General features: G+C 42.7%; 1 protein-coding gene across 1 annotated transcript in view; it reads left to right on the forward strand.

The window, feature by feature from the left end:
• The first annotated feature begins 710 nt into the window (after positions 1 to 710).
• LOC133026806 (matrix metalloproteinase-16-like) overlaps positions 711 to 27067 on the forward strand; it is a 63970-nt gene continuing 37613 nt past the window's right edge. The window contains exons 1-4 of the mRNA XM_061093774.1: positions 711 to 881; positions 18278 to 18426; positions 19615 to 19737; positions 23284 to 23588. Coding sequence (XP_060949757.1) covers positions 768 to 881; positions 18278 to 18426; positions 19615 to 19737; positions 23284 to 23588 — 691 coding nt within the window. The 5' untranslated portion in view covers positions 711 to 767. The remainder of the gene's footprint in view (positions 882 to 18277; positions 18427 to 19614; positions 19738 to 23283; positions 23589 to 27067) is intronic.

Consider the following 27067-nt stretch of genomic DNA (forward strand, 5'->3'; position numbering starts at 1 on the left):
CAGACTGGTTTTAGGTTAAAACAGACTGGTTTTTATAAGAGGACAGACTGGTTTTAGATAAAAAACAGACTGGTTTTAGATAAAAAACAGACTGGTTTTATATGAGGACAGACTGGTTTTAGACAAAAACAGACTGGTTTTATATGAGCACAGACTGGTTTAACATAAAAACAGACTGGTTTTATATGAGAACAGGCTGTTTTAAGGAGGACAGACTGGTTTTAGATGAAAACAGACTGGCTTAACATAAAAACAGACTGGTTTTATATGAGAACAGGCTGTTTTAAGGAGGACAGACTGGTTTTAGATGAAAACAGACTGGTTTAATATGTGGAGACGCTGGTTTTAGATGAAAACAGACTGGTTGCGCTGGACCCTCTGGAGGAGCAGTGGGATGGGGCGCTCGGTTCACGCATGCGCACTCGGTGGGAAACACGATAGAAAACGGGCAGCTATGCCGCGCGGAGCAGACAACGGGCTGGACTCGTCCGCTTGGAACCACGGCGGCTGCACCGGAGGACCGAGCCACCGGAGGACGGACCCGGGGACCGCGGGACCGGGAGGCTGCTGACAGGCGCTAACAGCTCATCTCTCCCCGGGGAAGGACAACCTCCTCCTGACAACCGCGGCGGAAGCAGCCCACCCCCCCCAGCTCCTCTCGTCCCGCTGCTCGACGTCTGGGATTTTCTTGTTGGTCTCGTCCGAGAGGAAGCGAGTGTAAACACAAAGCGAGCCGAGGAGCAGCGCGCGTCCGCGGCGGCTCCGCCATGGCTCCTCCGGCGATGCGCGTTCACGGCTGCTGTGCGAGGACGCTGTGCTTGCAGCTGCTGCTGTGGATTTTATGTTCCGTGAACGGAGAGGAGCAGCCGTTCAGCGTGGAGGTAAGACCCGGGGACAGCAAGGGCCCGCGGGGCTGCGCATCACCGCCGTGGGTCGGTGGTCCGCCGGCAGCGAGGCGTCCTCCTCCTCCTCCTCCTCCTCCTCCTCTTCCTCACAGCGGTCCTCTGTGTCCCCCTCGTCCCTCCCGGGCCTGTCTGTGTCCGCTCCCTTTCAACATAGCCCCGTTAGATATGAAACATCCCTGTTGTCTCTGCACACTGGTTTTAAAACAGAGTCAGGAAACTTCAGAGTTCATGTGTTTCCACTTCACAGCAGCCTGGCAGATCCAGATGTGCCAGCCCAGTAGCACATGGTCCCACAGACTGGTTTTACATGAGGACAGACTGGTTTTACATGAAGACACACTGGTCTTATAGGAGGACAGACTAGTTTTAATGGGGACAGATTGGTTTATATGAGGAAAGACTTGTCTTAGAGGAGGAGACACTGGTTTTACAGGACGAGACACTGGTCGTATAGAAGGACAGACTGGTCTTAGAGGAGGACACACTGGTTTTTACAGGAGGAGACACTGGTCTTATAGGAGGACAGGCTAGTTTTAATGAGGACATATTGGTTTATATGAGGAAAGACTGGTCTTAGAGTAGGACAGACTGGTCTTAGAGTTGGACACACTGGTTTTACAGGACGAGACACTGGTCTTATAGAAGGACATACTGGTTTTAATGGGGACAGACTGGTCTTAGAGGAGGACACACTGGTTTTTACAGGAGGAGACACTGGTCTTATAGGAGGACAGACTGGTTTTAATGGGGACGGATTGGTTTATATGAGGAAAGACTGGTCTTATAGGAGGACAGACTGGTTTTACTGGGGATGGATTGGTTTATATGAGGAAAGACTGGTTTTAGAGGAGGACATACTGGTTTGTATGGCAACCGACTGGTTTATTTGAGGACATATGGGGCTCAAAGGAGGACAAAGTAATTTGTGTGAGGACAGACTGGTTTTGGAGAAGAACCGGTTGGTTTTACTGGGGGACAGACTGGTTTATATAAGGATAGACTGGTTTACATGAAGACAGACTGGTTTTATGTTAGGAGCTACTGGTTTTAGACAAGGCAGACTGGTTTAGAGTAGACAGACTGCTACTTTATTGTTTGAGGACAGACTGTGGACAGTTAGATGAGACTCTGAAATCTTCAGTATTCTCTGGTTATTGCATCCCTGCACCTTCCAGGCCTCACACACTGTTCTGGACTAACACAGACACCACACAGGAACATCCTGGCACGTCTGCTGACAGACATCCATGTCCTGCATCCACGTATCCACATGATTTGCGAGCTTTGGCGTGGTGCACCGTTTCCTCTGGAAGGCAGAGAGGCAACAGATTTGGTCCAGATGCTGCAGGTCGGTCAGCTCACGTGACAGAAAGAGGAGGAAAGTCAAAATTGCTGAGTGCGTGAGGACATCTTTTCCTTGTAGCCTAAAGTTAAACTGTATGTCTTTTCACTCTGGAACATATTGGTCCACTTTGGCTTTTCCCTCTAAGGTACATCATCATCATCACCACCAGCGCACTACAACACTTTATTGTAAGTTCCGGAGTTGATTACACACTCCTCTCTCTGTGCACCCAGGTTATTATCCTCCCCCAGTCCTGGTGTCTCTCGTCTCTGTCTCGGTGTAGACGTGGTCACAGCAATCTGACCTGTGTCCCTCAAGTCACTTGAAACTTTAAACCCCCTGAAGTGAGACATGTTTATTATGAGGTTGAGGTGATGTGGATGGGGCAGCGTCCTGATCAGAGTCAAGACTCCTCTGTGGTCACACTTATCAGAGCTCTATGAGTTTCAAGTGTGTGGTCCTCACATGAGGAATCACACCATCCTCGTCCGGAGGAGAGAGAGACTGAGAGAGCTCCTGGAGAGACCGTTAGTCTGACCCACAGCGGTTGAGGCTGGAGCTTTAAACTGAGCACTTGTTCCAGAGGGAGACTTTGCTGGGGAAGAGTGACAGTAAACTGTGAAGGTGTGTGTGTGTGTGTCAGCGGCGGCTGAAGCAGGGCGCAGCCTGCAACACGTCTCATATAGTCAGTGCAGTGTAAACACTGTTGCTGCCACATGGACAAGTACAGCCTGTAACGGCAGCACAACTCTACTGTACTTGTCCAGAGCCACGTTGTTAACGGCTGCTGCTCTGAAAACATGTTGAGGTTGGAGGGATTTCCCCGGAGACACTGGCCTGGCTCAGACTGTGTGTGTGTGTGTGTTTGTCTCATAAACCACAGTTTACAGATGTAATAACGAAGACAGATGTGTATTACTGAGGTGGGAGGTATCAGAACTTCAGAACTTGCTCTCTACTTGCATATCTGGTTTAAGAGATTTAATTTCATATTGATTTAATCAAAAAACGTAAACACCTTTTCCACTGGTCAAAAAAACATACTTAAGGGTTATATATGCCGTCTTTATGTGGGAATAGAGATAAGTCTGATTCAAACCATATCACCATCACTGCCTGCCTACTTCCTATGTGTCTTTTACATTATCATAATTATTGAGCACCACATCCATTAGAGGGCAGCACAGAGTAGAGAGTTTCTGACAACTACAGTACAAACGTGTCATAAACGGGCGAGGTAACTTCAACACGATCATATTTCGCTTGAACTGTTGGCTACACTGCCCCCAATGATCTCTGGTGGTACTGCATCTGCTTTGTGCATATCCGTAAGGGAATAGCCGCAGAGTGTGGACAGAGGGCTCTGTCCGTTTTCATACGTATCTAACGTTCAGCATAAATTAGCCCTTATACCCACTAACATCTAGTTTAAAATTCAATCCCAGGTCAAATTTTTCTTTGCTTTTATCGGCTCTGGCTCAAATCGTCAGCTGTTTGTTTTTCTTTCTCCGCATCGAGCAACATGCACTAGCAAGACAGCAAGGTTTCCGACACACTGTTATCTTGTGTGTTCGGGAAATCGAACATGACTCATAACAAATACTGAAAAGACCATTATGGAGCTAAATTAATGCCAAAACATAAAAAACAAAACATGTTTTACAAATTCCCTACCATTGCAAATACATAACACCACTAACAATCAAAATTTGTTTGTAGGACAAAATACAAATGACAAACAAATACACATAACATATTCTGTAATAAATGATGATTCAGAAACAAGTAGCTTTTCTGAATTTGATTCAAGTAAAAAAAAAATCTTACATGTATAAAAAAAATATTTTTAACCACACTGTGTTTTTGTTTGTATGTTAAGATTTGGCAAGAATTTAGCTCCATAGAAACTCCTATATTGACAGTGGGAAAGGAGTCAATCGCTATTTATTTTTTTACAGCGTACACCCACTAATTTTGGTGTAAAGACTGATAATGTAACATTTAATGCTCCTTAATGCAAGGCCACACCGTGTGGGTGGCCTCGACTCATTAATATCATTAGTTGGTTATGTTACACAGAGTAATTAAGAGATAATGGACCTTTAATCTGTTTTTCCTGTCTGTGTTTGAGGATGAAATTACACTTCATAATAAAGCACATCCTGATCTGTGCTCGGCTCTCCTCTTGTTTCGGGGCCGGTGGTGGTTCTCCGCTCTCTGGTGCTTTGAGGTTTTCACTTTATGATGTGTGTGTAGCAGTTAACAAGTTTCAAGCCCAGTGAGCTGCTGGAACTCTTGGTCCTGTGCAGTGGGCTGATTCTACGACGGCAGTTTAAGCTTTTAGTGCAAGCACCATGTGAGTCACACTGCATGTACATTAGGTGTAATTGGAGCGAAATGGGGACATACTCATCCTGAACGCCGCTGCGGCTCTGCTGTTTTTGTTGCCTGAGCCCCCTACTCTTTCCCCTGCTGGATTTCAGATAATTAGATCTGTCTACCCACAGTAACTTTCTCCAGCACTAGCACTGATGGCACTGAGGCCTTGTGAGCGTGTCACTTTTTCACTCAGTACTGGACAGACACTTCAGGTGTCACACTCAGTGTTTGAGTCATTGTTCCGAGCTCAGCAGAGACAAGGCTCAGATAATCTGCTGCACAACAGAGGGGGGGGGGGGGGGGGACAAAGCTTCTGCCGCGACCCTGTCTGTGGACATACATCTGTCTGTCTGTTTATCTGTCTCTCTCTTTTCATCTTTCTCTCTCTTTGTCTGTCTTTCTCTATCTCTCTCTGTCCTCTTGTCTTTCTCTTTGTCTGTCTCTCTCTCGATCTGCTCTTGTCACTTTGTCTTTTCTCTCCCGTTCTCTCTCCATCTCTCTGTTTGTCTTTTTGTCTTTTTTTTTTCTGGCTCATAGTCCATTTCTCTTTCTGTCTAATTATTTTCGTTATCAATGTGCTCATTATTCTTTCAGTTAATTGATTGGTTGTTTGGATCAGTAAACAACCCAAATGAACATGATTGATTCTGCAGAGCTTTTTGTAGCTTTTTGACATGGTCACCATTGATCGATCAATAATCAATTTGTGGTGGATAATTTTTCTTTCAACTGACCAAAAGTTTCAGCACGACACAAAGACTTTGGTCCAGATGTAGAAATACACACCTCTGTTTTTGACTTGTAGTCCTAAGTATTCAGACACAGTCATAATAACAGTGAAACCTGGTAATGAGAAATGATTGAAACCGCTAAACTATGTGTGTGTGTTTATGTATTGGTGCAGATAGACATAACACACTTCCTCATTAATAAATGTATTGGTGTAGGCCACACCATTGTAAATACTGAGTCAGTGCAGACCACTCAGTGCTGCTGTCACTATGTGGAGAATGTCGGAGCTTCCTTCCGGTCACAGCTCAGGTTACCAGCCGGACACCTGGAGTGAATTGGTGTGTGTGTGTACTCGTTTTCGTTTTCTCTTTAGGACTTATTCTCGCATAATGTGTGAGTGCAGACAGTTTCTCTCACTTCCAGGGATGTTTGTTCTCACGTCTCAGTCTTGTGTGTGTGTGTTTATATGTGTTGATCTGTGTTTGTGTGTCCCTCTTCCCTGTCATATTTGACATGAACCAGCGTCTCCGTGGTCCTATCTGTCCTCGTCTCTGTCTCTGCTTACCACTGTCCTGTGTGTCACTAAAGACTGTGAATGAGGCTGAAACTTCACTGTACATTATTCTCAGTGATCCTATTTGCTGCTTTTGTGCTGCATTTCCCACAAGTGTCTTGGCAGTCAGTCAGCGCACTCAGTGCTGCTGCGTTATTCTTTGAACTATCTCTTAATGTAGTTTGAATGCTCCTTTTCTTTCCTGTGTCACACTCTCTGGCTCCATATGCATTTGTCTGTTATTCAGATAGATGACAGGATGTCTTACTGTTGTTGATCTTGAAGAAGGCCTGAGGGCCATAGCCTCATCTATCTTTGATGAAAGGAAAATGCATATGAAGCCAGAGCGTGCTCTCAAGTCTATACTCGGTCGTCAGCACCTCAATACAACACTTGTGGTGTGTTACTATACCTTTTCTTTCCTGTCCCAGTGTTTATCAGCGCTTGTGTTTACTGCTCAACTACGCTCACATTCATTATGCAATGCTTCTTCTGCAGCAGCGCTTTTGGCAGAATTACAAAGTGCAGAAGTGTTGAATCTATCGTTCTCAGTCTCTTTTATTTACATGAGAATATTAGTCTCTTTATGTGTGCACTGTTCAGCATATATGGATTTTTGGGGGCTGATGCTAAAGTGGATATTAGGGTCAGCAGATATAAGACAAAATATACTTTATTGTCTAAGTGGTAAATTTGCCTGGACTTCAGTGTTGACAGCATGAGAAACACAAATGCATTTATTTATCACACATTCATTAACATAAGTACAATTTATTTTTGCAATACAACAGTGATAAACAACAATATATACATTATTTATTCATCCACTAGATACTGCTTAGACTCTTGTTTTGATGAAAGGAGAAATGTATTTGTTGCAGCGACGTCTTGTTTTCCTCCTTCATGAACTGCATGAGTTCTCTTCCTATGTTGGATGTCAGGTGCATTTATACACTGTGTTTATACTTGTGTGCTCCATTCTTGTTTCTTACTCAGCAATTATGGATTGCAAGTACACACAGACACACACAGACACACACAGAAACACACAGACACACACAGACACTCAGACACACACACACACACACACACACACACACACACAGCCCTCTTGACGTCATTTGGCTTTGGTAGGAGAGCAGATTTGTGAGCCACCGGGGTGTCTGTGTCAGTCTGTTCATCCAATCCTAGAGAAATACAACAACACCTGCACTGACCTAAATGATTCATGATCACACACAAGCAGACACACACAGATCTGTGTCAACGGTCACAGCTTACTGAGCTGTTAAATCTTTAATGTGACTGACATCTGCAGCAGTACATGCTGTCAATTAAACTGTTGACAGAAATATACGTGTGTGTGCGCATATTTATGCTGCACAGTTTTGTGATCCATGGAAACTGTTGCAGTCTTTAATTGCAATCTTTGAACCTTGTGTTTGCAGCAGTGTGAATATGTAATTGTGGAAACCTGCAGAGGGAGTCGGCTCTGAGAACGTCGGCTGGTGTCGGACATCACGATCCAGACATTTATTTTTTAACATCTGAAGTCATGGAAATGCTGTGCACCGTCCCTGCAGAGGGTTTAGTGTCAGAGGTTCGGCTCGGATCAGTATGTGTGATCAGGCTGTGACATTTTTGGGTGACATTTTTGTGACCTTTTGTCCTAATGGAGCCACTCAGATGCTGAACATCGCATGCATAAAGCATTTCTTCAGTGTGTGTGTGTCATTGTGTGTGTGTGTCGGCTTAATAAGAAGCACAGCATTGTTCAGCCTCTGCAATAATAACTGCATCTGAGTCAGCTGACAGCTTTGGTATCATTAGAAGTGATGTTGAGTCTTATGCAAATTCAAAATTTTACAGCATGAATATCAGGTCCAGCAGTTTAAAGTTTGTGTGTGGGTTTGTGGTTACTGGTGTGGGCAGAAGGGCTATGGTTGCCTTGACGACCCTGGCACGATTGCCAGTGGTTCAGCGTGTAACCGATGAATAATTCACGGCGGTCTGATGCTGCAGGCATTCCCGAGAGGCCGGGATCACATTCCCACGAGTCACCTGTACCCCCACACCTCTCTCTTTTACTGCATGGATGGGTTAAAGTAATATCTCTGCTGTCCTGAATACTTAAAAAACGCAGCTAGCTGCTTTTTAATTCTTTATTCAGATGGTGTTGAACTAGTGGCAACGGCTCCTTTTTTATCTTCTGTAGGGTAACCTCTGACTGGTTGTACTCAGAAATACTATCCTAATGCAAGAAATATTTGTCTTGATAGACTTGATACCAAAATAATTTCTTCTTCATCTGCCTCTTAAAGTCAATAATAATAAGATGGGCTGTAATTTGTGTTGGGGATCAAATCAAGATCTTTTCAACACACAATTATGATCCATGATCCGAACTATGGTCTCTCTTCCTTAGTTTGAAATGTACTGTTGAGCATATTTAGACTCCAGCCTCAAGACTAACCCATTTACTCTCTTTTTTAAAACAGACACTATAAAATCACATGTTCATCCAAAGTAGCATCTCTGTTTTAAACGTTGTCCACAGCTTTGAATCGCTCTATATCCTCAGTTCAGACGCCCTGATTCACTTCTTTCCATCATTTTCTGCTTTTATCGTATTGTTGCGATGCCCTACGTGTCGGTCAGAGGAAAGAGTTAATGCTTTGGGATCTTGTGAGATAAAGATGAGTGGGGTTGTACGGATGTTAGTGTAAGACTTTCTGCATGTTCCCTTTGGACGCTGTCTGGTGGTGAAATTTTCATATCAGCTCCAGAAGCATCAACCATTGGGCAACAAAGTTAAGAGATAACTTTGCCTCGAAAAAACTACTGATGTCAAGTTCAGCTCCTAATTGACCATGCTGCTAGTTCACTTTTAATAATTTTTTTAAATGCGACATTCAGTAAAGAAATCCCTACGACAGTGACATGGATCTAATTTGAATTAGCGCAGCCATCCAGTAAGTGGTAATTTCTTTGGTTTGTGAGTGTAGCCCTGGTCTTTCTATTTTATCTATAACAACTCTGACTGCAGGCTGTTTAAAAACATGAAATACAAGCCTGGTTAAATGTAAGATACATTATAAGCCTCTTCATGGGTCCAAGAAGAGCTGACTCCTGCTCTAATTCAACTTTTGTATTAATATTTAAAGTCGTATAAACCTGCAGGATATTAATACTGTTAAATATACGAGGTAATAAACCTCTAGACCAGCTTAGTCCTGTCAACACCCTTCACTCTCTGGTTGAAACATTCATTGCTGGGCTGTGACAAGCCTGTTCTGGTTAGCTCCAGTATTTTCTGTGTGCGCTACACATGTAAGGTGTTATGTAAAGTGTTGTCACCGAAATGGACGTGCGAACTCGACTCGTACAGCAGAGCGACAACGTGTCCCCTGGACACACTTCTGCAGGGTGTTTTCTTAAAATACAGCAGTGTGTTGAGCTCTTTGGGCCACTGCATGGATCACCTGCTGTAATGTTGTAATCTTGCTCCAAACAAACAAACCTTCAGAAAACATGTCACGGCTTCCTGGACCTGTGAATAACCCTGTATTTAATTCAGTGTAACTCCAGACTTAAGATGCACTCAGCCAATCTTACCTATAGTGATTTCTTGGCTTTGATTTGCTAAGTTCAAAGTGTTGCACATGTTTTGAAAAGAAAACTCAGGGCTCCACATGTTCCACATATTGAACTAACCATACATATTCAGCATGACTCTTTCATGGATTCTCAGTCCACTTGAAGAGCAGAATTTAGTTTTTTTCACAATTGGTTGCATGTGCACAACGGTCCTTTTTGGCAACATTTTAAATGAGACATGTAGGATAAAGTGATTTTAATGGAAAATTATATTTCTAATGGAAGCGAAGTTGACAACACAAATCATTCAAAGACAGTTAACAATACTCTTATAGATTGTGGCTGTGATAAACAGGGGAATCTCAGTGAATTTTCTTTCCTTTCAAATTCAATTGATAAAGTCACTCTAAAGTCAAACTTCATCTCGGTGTCCACCACTGTCCATCAAAAGTTAATGCACATTTGATCTGTAACCCGAGGAGACCGAGCTCCCGTCAGCTGTTCAGCCACCACCCGCTATCAGCACGTTGTCATGCTGACCGGGCTCCCTGAGGCGCGCCTCATCCATAATAGAGTGACTCCACCACCTCGCAGCTTTGTCCTTTTGATGGCTCCCATTGGGCAATCAGCCCGCCTCCTGCTCATCAGGTGGTGAGCAAAGCTGGTTGAGGTGGTCCGGGGACACAAGCGCTGCCAGTTCAGCTCAGTTCAGTGCTCCTGTGAGGCATCTGCAACAAGACAAGGCCTGTGAGTCACTCCAGTACACTGCTGTCACTTTCACTGTGCAAGACGCATGTTACAGGATGAACCCTGAAACCTGGTTCCAAACTGGAACTGATTCTAAAATATTAACAAAGATCTTGCTACTTTTGTCATTCCTAGAAAAAGTGAGCAAACACACACACACAGAGCGGAGATGCCCCAGAAAGGGAAAATGACAACAGGATCAAGTGAGCTAAGTTTCATCTGTGTTCATTACTTTGAGTGCAATAAAACCATTTTGAGTTAAGAGCTAATGAATGTAATTTATGTGAGCACCTGTTCCACAAATACGCATCTGAAGAAAATCAATGTTTCCAGCTTTGCCCACAGTCTCCATCCACCACAGAACGTTACACCCATAATGAGCTTGTTAGGCTAAAAGCAAATTGTTATGACCAAGCTAGAACTAAATCTGCCCGTCTGCATTCTAACTGTCTGACCTAATTAGCATCGTTTATTAACTTCTGGCAAAATTCTTCACTCAGTTTGGTAATTTCAGGCCTACAACTGTTTTTTGTAATTACGGTTTTACATCAGTTTCCAGGGAGATGCCTTCGACCTTTATTGACTTGGCTTTGCTAAACATTATTCTTCATATTCTTGGAACAGCACTTGTGTGTATAGCTCAAAGTATAGTTGGATGAGAGCCTTAATGGAAACGTGCGGTCGTGTAAATGCACTCAAGTGTCCTTTCTATAGAGCAACTATGAGGACCAAGACTTAAAACCGCATGTTGTGCACTGTGTGTGAAAGGTGAGGAAGAAATGTAGCCTGTGAAGCAGCGTAGAGCCGTGAGTTCAGGCTCTTCCGACATCACATGCATGGGAGAGCTGTGCTTCAGAGTGAAGTGAAATCAAGTGTGGAGAAGCCAGAAATAGACGCATTTTAGCCTCCTTATCTTTCCCTGATTTCTGGAAAACTTTAACCTCTTTCTAGCTCTTCTCCTTCAGGAAGTGCTGGGTATCTTTCTAGACGCATCATTATCAGATTACACACGAGGAACTGGTTTAAATCAGTAGAGTCCTGGTTGGGCTGAATGGTACAAACAAACAGTGCATCATTTTGCAATAATTTCTGCGTTGTTCAATCAGAAGCATTTTTATCAAGACAGCAAAACATCAATATACTCAACATGTAATCTCGGGACTGTAACTGCATTTCGGTCTTTGAGATACGTGCTTGTTTTTCACCTGTCGACAGAGCCAGGATGCCTGTTTCCAAGCTCTGCTAAGCTAAGATACAACCAGCTGCTTCTCGGAGCTAAACATTTTACAGATTGGACTTGTTCTCATCTGTTTTCCAGTGTTTCTTTGGATTTCTTTTGGTTTAGTTTAAGACTGTGTTGGCAAAGAGCTAAAACACACCAATATATAATTTACTGTTTTGATCCATGAAACAGAATTACAGATGTGAACATACTGTGAGGCACTTGTAATGCAGCACTATGGTTACCCATAGGGATGTTCATTCTGAAGTCTTTTCTTACTGACACTTGTTAAAACACCATTAACCATTAAACAACAACATAAAAAAGTTATATTTAGAAAGAATAAGTTTCTAAGCCACATTTCAAATATCAAATGAGATGTTCTAAGTAAAACAGAACAAAGCCGACAAATAGGACCACACAGTGTTCTCCGCTGCCATTGTTAGTTTCATAATTATTGAAAACGTTTTTTGTACACTTCTGATAAGGACATAAAAGATCCACCCCCTCTCTTTCTGTCACAAACACATCGGCACAGTCTTTTCTTACCAGCCCCCTCATTACCATGTTGTTGAGTAAGGACCCACTTATTGAGTGCAGCTGTGGCTGAGGGGGTAGAGCAGTCGTCCTCCAACAAGAAGGTCGGTGAACGGAATCTCAGCCCATCATGAAGTTACCTGGGGCAAGATGCTGAACCCTGAATGGCCCCTCGTAGATGTTGAATGCTTTAGATAAAAGCGTCAGCTAAATGACATGTAATGTTATGTAATGTAAAAAGGAGGCTGTCAAGCTGGAGCCTCCTGCTTCTTACATTGGCAGCACACAGAGAACCATAGATCGCAGAGCAAGAGAGTGGATAAATGAGGAAGAGAGGAGAGCAGTGGAGAGGGAGGATCAGGAAAGAGCAAACAGTTAATGCCAGTTTCAGAAGAAAATATTTAAGATCCATTTTTCTCTCTGAAGGATTAACAGAAGATATAAGCGGCGAAACACCCAGATGCACCTGAGCAGCCAGCTGTGGACTGTAGTTCATGTACTTGTTATAATCTGCTGTAGTGTTTCAGCTCTGTTTTTGTGTATGACAATACTAACCCTCTGCTCTAACTTGAGCTCCCACTAGTGTCTGCATCTCTACAATAAGAAGTCAGAAGTAAAACTTTGAAAGTTTCTGCTATACCTATATATTTGTGCTTTGTGTGTTTTGATGCAATTTCAGCCGTTTTGTATGTCGGACATAGCTAGGTTTTCTCTGTCATGGTTGTGTAAAGATTGCATTCATTTACATCTTGCCAACTTTTGACATTTCGTTTAACGTTTGCTCACTTGTAAATGTTTTTGTGAATTTTTAGGTCAGGATTCCTTCATTGTTCATAGTTTCTGAGGTTTTACTTCACTTACTGCCCGATTATATTAAAGACATCTCTCTGCTTCCTCTCTTTCCTCTAATACATTTTTAAAACAATTAGAAATGTTGTACTATAACCATAATCATCAATATACAACATGCCATTAGGCTTTTGATGTCCTTTGTCGTCACGTGACCCCTGTGGTGACAATGACGGATTAGCGACACAATCAGTTGCAGCAGGTTAATTGACAGCACCACAGGAAACATTGCGACATGTCCATGCGGGTGATTTCTTTTGCAAATTAGCTCAAATCAATATCCTTTATATGCTTCATCCACCTCTGGGGATAATGGAGGTCCCATATGGAGTTTATTTTCTATCTTTATTCAGGAGCACAGTCTTTTATTTTGAGAGAGCTATTGCCTCATTTCACGCTCATATTTTTAAAGCATTCCATCAAAGCCCTGCCCTCTCTCTCTCAAAGAGTCCCTGCTCACTTGCAAATTTGCTCTGGTCCTGCTCAAAACAGTTTGTCTGCACTCAGACATACAGATGCTGCACAGGCTACGGTGACAGTATTACTGTTTGGCTCAATATGCAGTGCCACGTCTAAAGTGTGTACGTGTTTTTTGCCCCTAGAAGTAGCAGGAAACTCACCAGGGGAGAGCCAAATGTGGAAACAACATGAAAGCCCCAGTGTCAGAGGGGAGACAGGAGGGAGGGACATGTGAGATGTGAGCAGAGATGATTACAGGACAGGAAAGAGGAACAGGGAGATCTGAGATGGCGGAAAAATACCAAGGTTCATTTACGTCAAGCTTACATCGCGGTCTATAGTCTTACACAGAGGAAAAGTGTGGATGTGTGTGGTCCATGTCTACGGCCATATCTGTTTACACATCTCAGGGTTTCCCCCAGAAAACTTGCTAAGCCTGGTGGTAGGGCTGCTAGAAGGCACCCACGGGGGGGGGGTGTTGAGTCGGATTTTGAGCTGGACACCATTGTTTCTTGTTTCTTATACTCTAAACATGTTGCACTTTGTTTAATATGTACACCTAACTTTTTTATTTTGATAAGGGGTTAAATAGATACTTTGATATCTTTTTGAGTTGCACTGCTGACTTAACTTATAAGTCCTCTTTTTTATTTATTTTTATCACGTTGGAGTTGCTAGTTTAAACCTACAGTTTTGCACTTTAATATTTGAGCCTTTGTTTACATTTTGTTTTGTGCTGCATTATATGGTGACATACAGTTTGTTGTTATCAAAATAAAATTAACTGAATTGAAATGGTCAATTTGATTTTTTTGGAGGAAAATTAATCGTTTAGATTAATCGACTAATCGATAAAATAGTCGTCAGATTAATCGATAGAAAAATAGTCGTTAGTGGCAGCCCTACTTAATATTAAAAAAAAAATCAAGTTTCCTGTGAACATAGCAGTCAGGCCTCTTATTTCAGAAACAATGAACCGTAACAGTTTGGTTACCAATAAAAGATAAGCGTACTACTTCTTTGCTTTCAGCCAGCTACTCAAACAGACAAGCAACAAAATAACAAACAAACAAAATACACAGGCAAGTGTCGGCCTACTTTGAAATAAATTAAACACAGAACTTTGTAGGGCTATTTGAGTCCTCCTCATGGAAAATGTATGAAATAAGAAGTACCCTATTTTTAAATAAATAAAACCAAATAGCTGCAGCCTAATCGTGTAACGGACTGGGTTTATGTTTATGTTCGGTTTTGACTTATGTTCAGTAAAACACTGTGTTGAAGGAGCGTTCTGATGTCTGACGGTCAGTGAAGGCAACGTATGTTCAGTAAAACACTGTGTTGAAGGAGCGTTCTGATGTCCGAGGGTCAGTGAAGGCGTCTGGTCGGGACATGTGACTGTTTGGACCAATAGGATGGTTGCTTGGGGATCGGGGCTCAATGAGGAAGTGAAGTGTTGTTGATGTGCGCGAGTGACGGATTTTTTTTTTTTTTAAATAAAAAAAACATGCGAAGCTTAGCCTGGCGGGGGGGGGGAGTAAGGCCTGGCGGCCCGCCAGGCCTATACAGCACTGGGGGAAACCCTGCATCTATATTATGTGTAAACAAACCTTATGGGGACAAAAAGCAAGTCCCCACAAGGAAGAAAAGGTTCAGAGTAGGATCTGGTGAGAGTAAGGTTAGGTTTGGTTAAAGTTCGTTTTGGTAGAAGTTAGAGTTAGTTTATGGCTAGGTTAAAATTATGTTAGGTTTAGGTTAAGTTTTGTTTGTAGTTGGATTTAGATTTAGGTTAAAACTAGGTAAAGTTATGGTAGGTTTAGGGTAAGGTACTTTTTTAGATTAGGTTAAAGTTAGATTAAGGTTAGGCAGGGGTTAAAATTATGTTCGGTTTGGTTAAGGGATGCACAGAGAAAAGTGCTGGAACATCTGGTCAAATGGAGATAACAAACATAAGGATAAATCCTCCATCCTCATGGAGTCTTTTTATCTGACTCTTGGAGAACAGTTTTTTATTCTGAAATGCATAAATATAGGTAACATTTGTAGTATAGATGATTTTTGCTTCATAAAGATGTTCCTTGGATAAAGTTCTGCTACTCATAAAAACTCTGAGGTAGCATTTGGCCTGTGTCTGTTTTGCTGAGTTAGTAAGCAGATGTTGATCATTTCACTAAAAGAACTCTAATGAACTCTAATCCAAGTAAATACTGTATTCATGAAGTATTCATTTTCTAAATCCAAGTAAATACTGTGTTCATTAATAATTCAGTTTCTCAAAAGAAAAAAAAACTTTTTTGAATTGATTGCTGGCCTGTAGACATGTTGAGCTGTTTTGAACTTAGCCTGTAGACTGGAGGATCTGGATTGGCTTGTTGGATCGGCTCACTTTATCATGGAGACTGTAAGATAATTGTTAGGTTAGCTTAGCATGAAGATTGGAAGTCGTTGATTAGCTTAGCGTAGCATAAAGTTAAATTAATCTTCAGACAGAGAAAGACCAGCTCTTTCAGTAAGCTCCTAGTCTTATGCTAAGCTATGCTAACCAAACCATATTTCTCAAAGTACACACACACAGTCTAATACATATACATTATATATATATGATATATATCCCAGTTTTTTGGTTTTCCTTTATTGGAATTTTATTTATTTAATTTACATTTGTGCTAATCATGCTATTTATCTTATTTGATCAATAGTACATTTCCTGTTCAACCACCACCCTCCCTTCTATCAGTGTATTAACAGTGTGAATAGGCCTGAGCTTCCCACAAAGACACAACCAGAAGTGAAACGTATTTGGTTAACTTCTAAATTTGAATGTTAGCCGACCCCACAGTGAGTTTTCCATGTGGGCATCCAGAATGAAATATCACAAAGGTCTTCTTGTTCAGATGTACCAGACCCCTTTTTATAAATAGCAGGTTTCTACAGAGCTGATTGTTGCTTGTGGCCCGACACGAGGCTCAGATGGAAGCTGCAGACTCGCATTTGTTCCAGTGCTGGGTTAATGGTTTGTCTTTTATTGCGTTCTCGCCATGCCCCCCTCGCTGTTTTGTGAATTTCATTCTCTGTGTGTGTGCTATCCGGAGCAGCAGGCCTCCATCATGACAGAAGCAGCTCGACAAGACTCTGGACAAGAATAGCGCTCAGATTTCACAGCACAGTGCTGCTAAATGAAGAATAAGGAAGGTTTGAGGAAAACACATCCTGGCAGCCTTGAGTTCATCAGCTCTTTGAGAATTTAGACCACTATTTTTGCATCCTTTCTCTGCACTTGAACTAATACAGTTTAGCGCCTGTCTTGTGGTTTTTAAATGGTTGGCACTGTGTTGCGAGATTCAACAGTTTGCGAATCTGTTGACCATTTCTGGGGATGAAGACTGGGAGAATATTTGGATGCACTGAGTCTTTTCCAATTTGTTTTGTATGTAAAAACCCAGATGATCCCTCTTGTGTCCCGCCTGGTCCCAAGGCCTGAGCTGTGATTCCCCACTGGCAGGATTTTACAGGGACTCTGAAAGCTCCATTACACTAAAGCTCTTTTCCCTGACAAGCCAAATGACATGATAACAGATGACATTCTGCTCTATAAACTGGTAAAGAGATTTCTCACTATCTGCTCGTGCCCTTTCCCCGACACAAATGTCCCTGGGAATAAAGTGTCTTTAGATCAGTCACTTTTTTCTTCATATATCTCCATCTCTCTCATATCAAGTCATATCTTGATGACATTTAAGATGCTGTTGCACAGAACGGGGAGCAGTTCTTACCTTTCATTGAGTCAGGGAAATTCAGCGGATGACTGCAAATTCACACCTGGAAACCTGCAGACTCATACTTTTGCACTGAGCCGCCCCACTGGACCAGGTGCCTTACTATATAGCACTTTGGTGGCAAAACACATTTTTAATAAGCATGTTTGTCAGAATCTAACTTATGACTGATTTCCCACCTCTCAAGTCATTCATTAAAGTAATAGTTTTGGGAAAATATGCTTCTTTTCTTTATTGGGTGATTTAGATGACACAAATGTCTTGCTCTGTGAGGTACGGGTGAAATACAAAAGTATTTTGTTAACATGTTAAATCGTTAACAGAGAAGTGAGGTGTGAGGAGTTACTCTAGACGCTGCTGCTTCTCCTTCATTTTTCCCATTGACAATGTTGGTGACTCACAGTCTGGATCAACATGAATCTCTCCTGCTTCAATCAACAGAATAAATGATCAGTGGCTGCAGAAACAAATATCTGCTCCGTAGATAGAAACTTGGCAAGAGACATGCGATCACAGAGCTTAGAATTGTGTCACACGAGCCGCCAACGCCTGGAGACAACTGAGGAACAGAATATGCAGCTTAAATCAGTTAACTGTTAAATCTGGTTCAGTTTGACAAATTTCAGCAGCTGTGGATCCACATTCTATGAAAAACTCTAACAATGACACTTTTTAAAATCACAGATGCTTCCATTTATACTTCTAGGGCTAATGGGTATTGTGGGTTTTAGAGCCTGATGTCTCAGCAGCAAAGTTGAAATATTTCAAACTTGAGGCCACAGCATAAACCTACAGGATGTTTGATGTGTAAATTAATTATAGCTCAATCCTCTAAAGAAAGGAAAAGTGAACTTGGGACATCTTGGGAATTACTTCAGGAACAAGTGACTCCTACCATTTCCTATGAATGCACGCAGCCATGAAGAAATATTTGACTCATTTCGGAAAAGTTCATGATGTGGTGATCCGCGTTCATTTAGTGGCGGCCATCGACGTCAGCAGAGTCAGTACCACCCCCGCCTTATATTCAGCCAGGAAAAACCCTGACTAAGCTAATGGTTTCAACTTGAACTCTTCCTTTCACCTGTAACTTACTTCACCCTCCTATTGTCTGACCTGTAAATCCTTTGCTACAGTGTCTCACTGTTCCCTCTCTGTCTTCATATTTCTTTGTAGGCATGGCTCCAGAGGTATGGCTACCTTCCTGCAGCAGACCCCAGAATGTCAGTGCTGCGCTCTGCCCGAGTCATGCAGTCTGCTATCGCTGCCATGCAGCGCCGCTACGGCCTCAACATCACAGGGACTCTGGACAGCCACACTGTAGAGTGAGTCACGCTGCTTTAAAAATACCTTTGAAGATGTTCCTGTGTAACTTACCAGTTATTGACCGAATCCGCATAAACAGACACATATTTCAGCAGTTCAATGTAAATGTACACAGATACCACAGAGCTTGAGTCATCAGTCTTAGCGCTTGTGTCTTATCTCAGTTTGCATGACAGGATAGACTTTCAAACAAATGATTATTTCATTGGCATGATGTTGGGTTGAACCATCAAAACATCAGCCCAAAGAGGCAAAGAAGGGAGCCTGAGGTGAAATGTGCAGTGAACTGAGTAATAGTGGTTCAGAGAAATAGCTTATGCAGTATAGTGATTTATTGAGTTTGTGTTATTTAGAGGTAAAAATTGGTCGGAGTAGGTAAGGTTAGATGAGTCATTCAGCACCTGTTTTGCTTTCTGAAGATGAAATCACAGGACAGCCATCTTGTTTAACTCATGTGTCTGGTGATTCTGTCAGACGATGTCAAGGTTATGAAATCACTGATTTAGTCTCTTGTTCAATCGTCTTATTAACGGAAGCAGTAAAACCTGTAAATGAGAAGCTTGATTTATTATTCAAGTACTGTACATGTGAGCACAGACGAGTCTTAATACACCAAACAGAGCTCAGGCTTCACTCTATTTTAACCCTGGGGTCTCTTACCCAGATGTTGTGTTACCTGTTCACTGACATTTATCTGCAGCAACACTGAAATACCATCCAAGCTACAAGTGTCGCCGAGTTGAAATTGGCCACTGAACTGTAACGTGACAATGTGGTGGCTGATGGTGTGAACACAGACGAACATCTGTCCAACCACTGGGCTGAAACTGAGTGAATGTGATAATAATTGTGCACCTGTTTGCTTTTTCTGTTCCCCCTCTGCCTCTCTTTGTCAAAGTGGCGATACCACGATAAGGTGAGGCGTCTTTTCTCTGCATGAATTCATCAATGTGTACGTGTGTGCAGTGTGAGAATTATGTGAAAGGGCATGTTTTGTGTTTAGCCTTCGGATAAGATTAAGTGCAAATGTACAGAGAGATTTAAATGAATGATCACGGTCTGCATCTGTTCATAAATGGCAGCAGATTAGATCTTTCATTTGGTTTCGTCACTGCTGCTGATGATACCTGAAGCACGATGGATATACACTCAGTGCTGATCATGGCCTCCTCTCCGCTCTCCTCTAGGTGGATGAAGAAGCCCAGATGTGGTGTTCCCGACCAGATAGGGGGTGCATCCAGATTCAGTGTCAGGAAACGGCGGTACGCCCTCACAGGACAGAAGTGGCAGCACAAACATATCACATACAGGTGGGTTTATTACGATTTTTGCTATCACAGCTACAATGGCACTCAATAGAGCGCATACCTCCGCCAAGGCCCAGCAGTCCCCTTAAAATCAGTCCAGCTGATATATAACTATTTGTTATATATGCCATTCCTGTGGATTTACGTGTTTTTCCCAGAGAACAGCTTCTGAACACACATACAAGCTTCAGTCTTATATGAGGAACAGAAAGCTACACAAGCAAATGCTCAATTAAACGCAGCACAGACCATGTTCTTTAAATCCTGCGACTGCAGCATTATACCCAACACAACATGTCGCACAAATGGGAAAAGAGCATACGTGCACCAGAGACATCATCGCCGATTTCATGACTCACAGGCATCATTTGTGGCATGCAGCTCCACGATTAATAATGTATAGGACAACATGCTGCAGTTATATAATATTTTGTGAGGTCAGTAGCCCAACGTGTGTAATATTTTATACCTATTATGCTGTCGCCTGCCCCCAGCTCTATGTTTCATGGGATAATCCTTAAGAAGTGGAACTGTTTTTTTTAAATTTCTGCTCTGCCTTGAGGATAAATGTGTAAGCAGCATTACATATAATCTAGTGGATCAGTGGCCTACAGCTGAAGTAGGACTATATACCACTGCATTTTTCTCACTGGGTTTCGGCTTGGAAGCAGTTTTGTGAGCGCCTGGTTCATCAGTGACAACACAGGTCTGAAGAAAAGAGGAAAACAAGCCTAGCTTCGCGATGAAGAGCGGAAGAGGAGATTGGTGGAAGTGAGGAGTTGTGGAAGAGAAGCAGCTGCAGAGAAAGAGATGAGCTGAGAGGAGGAAACCCCAGTGGAGGGCATAGGGTGCTCTCTGACAGATTAGGGTTATGTAGTAGGATGTGTATGTGTGTGTGTGTTGGACATGGATGTGTGCCTGGCCTCCAGTCAGCAGTCAGATGTGCCTACAGCTGCTCCTTTTTATCTCAGAGCAGAGCAGCGGAGGTAGAGAGTGCAGCACGTTTATATTACAGTTCCTGTGTTTTCCTTCTAATTTCCTGGAAACATTCCTCAAAAATGTTTCTCTTGATTTATCTGTTGATTGCTGGGATGTTTCCAAGAAAGGCCGACATATGGTGTTACAAAGGGAAATGAAAAAAGTGCGAGTTGTTGCAGTGCCCATCTGTCACATATGGCAGCCTTGAAGAATCCAAATGAATAACCTCTGTCTTTCAAGGAAAATAAAGTTTCATTTCCCACTACACTACATCATTACACTGTATTATACTCTTCAGGTTTTTCTATTTGTGTGTATCAGTGTTTTTTTCTTCATCTTAAATCTTTGCTAAGTTCTTCTGACCCACAGAAAAAGATTTGTTTGCATCTCTGGACTTCTTTCAGAGTTAAAATAATGGTTTTAGACTCACTAATTGAGTGTGCAGAGAAATGCCCCATTAGTGAAAAGACACCTTCCAGCCTTTAGAATTTCAGAGGTGGGATAATAGAATGGCAGCCAGGACTGTTAACATTTCTCCCTTTCATTGTCTGTGGAGGGGCTTAAACAGGCTTAAATAGAGTCAGGATAATTACACTTGATACCGTTATTAGCTGGTTTATTATTAGTTTTAATAGACTTTTCTAAAAGTCTTAAACATTCAAACTCAGGCTGCTGAGGGTAAGACACATATTTCCACTAGCTGCTCCTTTACTTTGAGCAGCAACACTTATGCGTGTGTTTACTGTGATTCAGTCATTTCCCTCCTGGTGACTGCGCTGGCTGAGGCAAACCTCTAAAACTGAATCCAGGTCGGACCCTTTGCCTCTGCTTTTCAAACTTCTTTCAAACAATATTCTTTGAAAAAAACAATGCTGGCGATTGGAAAGAATAACAATTGCATGTTCTCCCAGGCGTGTGCTCGTTTCTATGCAGCCACATACAGTGCCTCCTGTTGGGAGGCACTAATTAGTTCCGGCATGTCTACTGTTCCTCGCTGCATGCAGGTTCTACAGTGAGCTGCATCTGGAATCACTGTCACCTCATAAATATGAAGTACAATATTTACTGTGGTCCGTTTGTCTTTAAGCTGCTTCTCCCTGCATGTGTTTTTGTTGAGTAAGGTAATAACAGGAAACCCTTCTCTATTTTTGTCTCAATAATCTCAATCATTTGGACTCTCTCTCTCTGGCTCAGCTGATATCCATTTGAATACAGCCTCGTCCTTTGTGCTTCTCCTTCAACTTCAATACACAGAAGGACTGTGCCTCAAGCTGGCAGAACCAGTTTACCCAAAAGCCAACCACCATATTCACACAGCATTTAAGCTGACTCCTTTGATTGACACAGTTTAAATCACTTACAGGCTACAGCTAATTATTTTATTTGAAGTTAACAACAAGCCGGCAAAAACTGGACGTTGTTGTTTGGCTAGACCACAGACTGTACATGAATATGAAATTAAGCTAAACTATCCTGTAAAACGAATGCTGCCATCTTGCGCTTTTGGAGCCAGAGTTTATTGCAGAGAGAGTAGAGCGGGTCGTTCTCTCACCAGCACGTTGGCGGTTCAATCCCAGTCTTCCCCATTCCCAGAGTAAAAATAAAAGCCATATAAATACAATCCATTTACCAGGCAGACTATTTTGTGCTGTGGTTCAAGGGATGGAGCCACTGTAGCAAGTCCCAGTAATACAGGCGCCTGACTAATTATGAGTCAATCTCATTTGTCAGACGTAATGTTTTGACTGGTTTTAGGGCATCAAATAACTAATTAAAACCAAGCACTGGGTTTTGGTAAAGGCAACTAGGATATCTAAAAATAAATGTTGGAGCCGATTTACTAGCACTATATTTATATTTCTTAAGTTGAAACTCCTGAGAAGTAAGGAAAGAAAAAAAAGTATCAGAAGTCAGAATTCACACATTGCACTTATGAACCAAACATCAGGCAACCAACTCTCCTCCAAGGTCAGACTCTGAGCTACCAGCACAACAACACGCAGCAAATTGTGAATTTGCGAGTGTCTGAGCTGCAGGATGTAAACTAGACCTCTACCTCTATCCCGTAGAGAACGCGAGAGCGTGACACTGGGATATTTTTGGAGTGAATAAAATGGAGAGAGGCTTTCCTGATTGCCCAAAGCCAGACTGGGGCTCTCAGCAGGCGCTGGGCTGTTGATAATCCTTAATTAGAAAATACATTCCAGAGGCAAATTCCTCCCCACACCTGCAGCAAGTCGACCGGCGGGGAAGGACTCAGCTGTTTTTCTCTCACAAATCGCTCCATTTAGCTCTCAGCTGGCAAACAGCCTGAGCGTGAAATGGCAGTGTGGAGAGAAAGCAGCGATAAGGACAAACTTTCTTTCTTTCTGGGGCGGTGTGAGGTTGTAGATTGACATGCAGCAGTATTGCCCTTTTCAGCCAGTGTGTACAGTTATGGGAGTTATAACTAACATATCTTCAGTGTAGAAGTCACGTTATAATGGTGGTAAAAGGAGAAAACTAAATACAGATCACACTGGATGGGGTAGTGTGGACCAGAATAACTTCTCCATCCTCTTCTCCCTGCAGCATAAAGAACGTGACGCCCAAGGTGGGTGCGGAGGAGACCCACGATGCCATCCGACGAGCCTTTGACGTTTGGCAAAACGTGACGCCGCTGCGCTTCGAGGCTGTGGCCTACAGCGAACTGGAGAGGACCAAGAAAGACGTAGACATCACCATCATGTTTGCTTCAGGTTTCCATGGGGACAGCTCGCCCTTTGATGGCGAAGGTGGCTTCCTTGCTCATGCCTACTTCCCTGGACCGGGAATAGGAGGCGACACGCACTTTGACTCTGATGAGCCGTGGACGCTGGGAAACCCCAACCATGACGGTAAGCACTGGCTATTTTTTTTTTTTACGGTGTCACTGTGGCTGCACATAGGACGCTGCTCAACATGTTTGTAAATGAAGGTCGGCGAAGAATAGAACTTCTGACAATTTAGAATAGATACTATAATTATATTTTGCATCAAAGCCATGATTAGAGGTTTTATTGGAAACAGACCTGCCTGAATCTGACTTGAAAATAACCTGAACCCGACATGAGCCCAATCTGAAAGCAGCGTGAACCCATCATGTACCCGAGTTGAATCTGACCTGAAAAGAACCTGGACCTGGCATGAACCTGACAGAAATCCGACCTCAAAACAAAGTGAACCCAACTACAGCCTTATCTGAACCCAGAGTGCATAAATTAGACGATGTAGACGACTGTTTTTCCTAAAATAAACTCTGCTTCAGTTCCCTGTCTCCTGAGATGAACCCAAGACTGATGCGGTTTATTTCCATTTCAAATAAGAAAACAACGTTTGAATGAAATGTGTCATGACTTCGGTGCGATGATCTGTGTTAGTTGTGATGGAAACTGGGAGAGACGTTCAAACCCTGGCTCACAGCTGACCAATGAGGGAGCTGGCTGCGATGTCAGATCATAATTCGGGTTTTGAAAAGAATTGCATATGAAACAATATAGTATATAAACATCTAGACCATAAATCCCCTCAGGTGTCTGTCTCGGTTCACTCAACAAAGTCAATCGTACCCTCACAGACACTAACACTGTGGTAAATGTGGAAGGAGAGGATGTGTTATAAATACAACAGGGCATCAACCTTGCTGAACAGACTGTGATGCTGTGGGCACTTCTGATGAACTGTGGTGTAACGCCGGAGTTTTAAAGTGAGCAGCAGCAGCAGCAGCAGCTTCACTGCTCTGGTAGAGGCGCTCAGGTACAGCCATGAGATATATAAGTCACCTGCCTTTTGTCAGCAACCAGTTGTGTTTTGTGTGATAAGCCGCGAGGCGTTTCACAGCTGGACTGATGAACACAGAGTCTATCTGCTGCATCACACACGTGAGAGACAGGCGACTGGAAAACCACTGCTGGAACACTGGCTGCTGAAAAGCCTGCTGGTTCTGGTTCTGCTGGTAGAGCTCTCTGTAGGATTCCTGCTCAGTCCTGGTGTTGTAGGTTGCTCAGGCCTCTCTCTCTTTCTCTTTCTCTGTCTCTGTCTCTGTCTCTCTGTCTCTCTGTCTCTCTGTCTCTCTGTCTCTCTGTCTCTCTGTCTCTCTATCTCTCACTCTATCTCCCTCTCTCTGTCTTCTCTCTCTCTCTCTCTCTCTCACTCTATCTCCCTCTCTCTGTCTTCTCTCTCTCTCTCTCTCTCTCTCTCTCTCTCTCTCTCTCTCTCTCTCTCTCTCTCTCTCTCTCTCTCGCTCTCTCTCTGTGCTGCTGATCTGCCGTGTAGTAATCATATCAGTTGTGGCCGAGCTGAGTGATTTACCCCCTGAGCTCTGCAGCTTGTCAGGCTGTGTGTAAGCATTCAGCAGGCTCTGAATAGCTGCTTTCAGACGTGCACTGGACTCCGCAGCCCTCTGGACTTTATCCGCCTGGCCTCCTAGTATGACGTCGTAGAAATTCAGGAGAAGTCGGTATATAAACAGAGCAGGGGATCACTGAGACACAAAAAAAAAATAAAGATCTCACGGTGAGAAGGTGGTGTCACACCCGTAAAGGATACCGACAAAGATGTCAAGAGAGTTTGTGGTGATGAGCCGACGACGGTGTCGGGTGATGTAAACATGAGATGTTATGGCCTATGCCTTTTTCGTGGATTGCATGTTAAGCAGCTGTTGAGTATTGTGATCAGGTTCAACAGATCTCTGCCTGTAAGCTCCCAGGTCGACCTGTGAACCCTGTGCAGCCTCCATTGTGGAGATGACAGAGCTCTGGAGAAAGAGACAGAGGGAAGGAGCAGGATGAGCAGCAAGACTGTGACAGAGACACACGTTGGGCCATGTATGTAGACTTTATTACAAATTTAAAAGGTGACAATATTAAACATCCTGTTACATTAAACAAAATTAGGGATTTCTTTGGGTTTGAAGATTTTTGGAAACCTATATATACCATACCAATATACATTTGAATGAAGAATTGTCACATATTAAATTCTTTATGCAGCTCTACAGTTCAATAATTGATCAATACATTGGTGCCTGGTTCATTGTTTTGACTGGACACAGGATCCTTGAGATTCTAAACATTGGGTGTTTTCAAAATCCCTCACAAAGAGAGCGAGGATAAGAGAGAATGGCAGAGCGTCTCTAGACAAATATTGGAGGTTGAAGAGCTCAAGGGAGAGGGAGTGAGCTGGAGAGGGAAAGAGCGAGAGAGCAGCGTATGGTGAGGAGAGAAGGGAGAGAGGAGATGAGTGGGAGCTGTCGAAAACTGTTCTTTGGAAATAGACATGAGGAAAATTCAGTGTACGGCTGAGTTTTGAGTAGGAGCAGAGGGACTTTTGTTGGCTCAGATTACATGTTGTGAACAACGTCTGAACGCATGTTGTGGGATGGAACTGATCAAACCTGCAGCTTGAATTACACAATAAGCAAAGTAAACTAATGATGCGTCATACGTTTGCACACGTGCGGGTGGAGATGCACACACGACTTGTGTTGTTGTGTCTCGGAGGACTTGGAAGCGGCTGTCACTTCAACACACCCAAACAGGCAGTGTGATGGTTTTATAGAGCTACAACAAAACAAATCTGTCTCTAAAGTATTACACTTATATTAAAAAAGTCATGTGTCAGTGTGTGACTCTCCAACCGATGTCAGTACTTAAAATGAATACACATATAGAGTTACAGTACCTTCTTCATTGCACTAGTGAGACAAAGAAATCTCGTCCATTTTGACAAACACATCTACGAGTCTGCTGCACGGCTTTATTTTCATTGTCAACATTGTCAACTCTGTAAACTGCAGCAGTCATTAAAACTCTAAACTAAGCAGAAAACTAAAACGGTTTAAAAAAAAAAAAACTAAGCTGCAAAAGAGCTGACACAGCAAACTTATTATCCTACAGTCTGCTTGGTGCAGTGGTTCATTGGTGTGTGTGTGTGTGTAATGTGCTGGGCCTTCTTTCAGAATATAGAAAGACAAACTGGTGATGTCCACACTGTTTCTTTGAAGAAGTTACCGGCCCCTTTTATCTCTGTCCATATAAGGGTGCTGGTTCCTGATCACTGTTGGTGTCGTGCAGGTCCCTGTACCATATACTCTCGATGATGGTCAAGGTGTCATAATGAACGGCGGTATTTATGGAGCTTTCTGTGTTTTAACCGTGGTCCCTTCGTATGTGTGGATCTGATGGAGTTTAAGACTGAGCCCTATCAAATGTATCCAGCCGCACAAAATTATTCTTACTCGTAGCCCTTAAAATTGCTTTGTAAATTATTCTTTCAAAGCAAAAAACAAATTGCTTTTTCTTTCAATTAATTAATTTATTTGAGCATTGTTCTAGAA

Source organism: Limanda limanda, chromosome 20 (genome assembly GCF_963576545.1).
Source record: "Limanda limanda chromosome 20, fLimLim1.1, whole genome shotgun sequence".
NCBI classification, from domain to species: Eukaryota; Metazoa; Chordata; class Actinopteri; order Pleuronectiformes; family Pleuronectidae; genus Limanda; species Limanda limanda.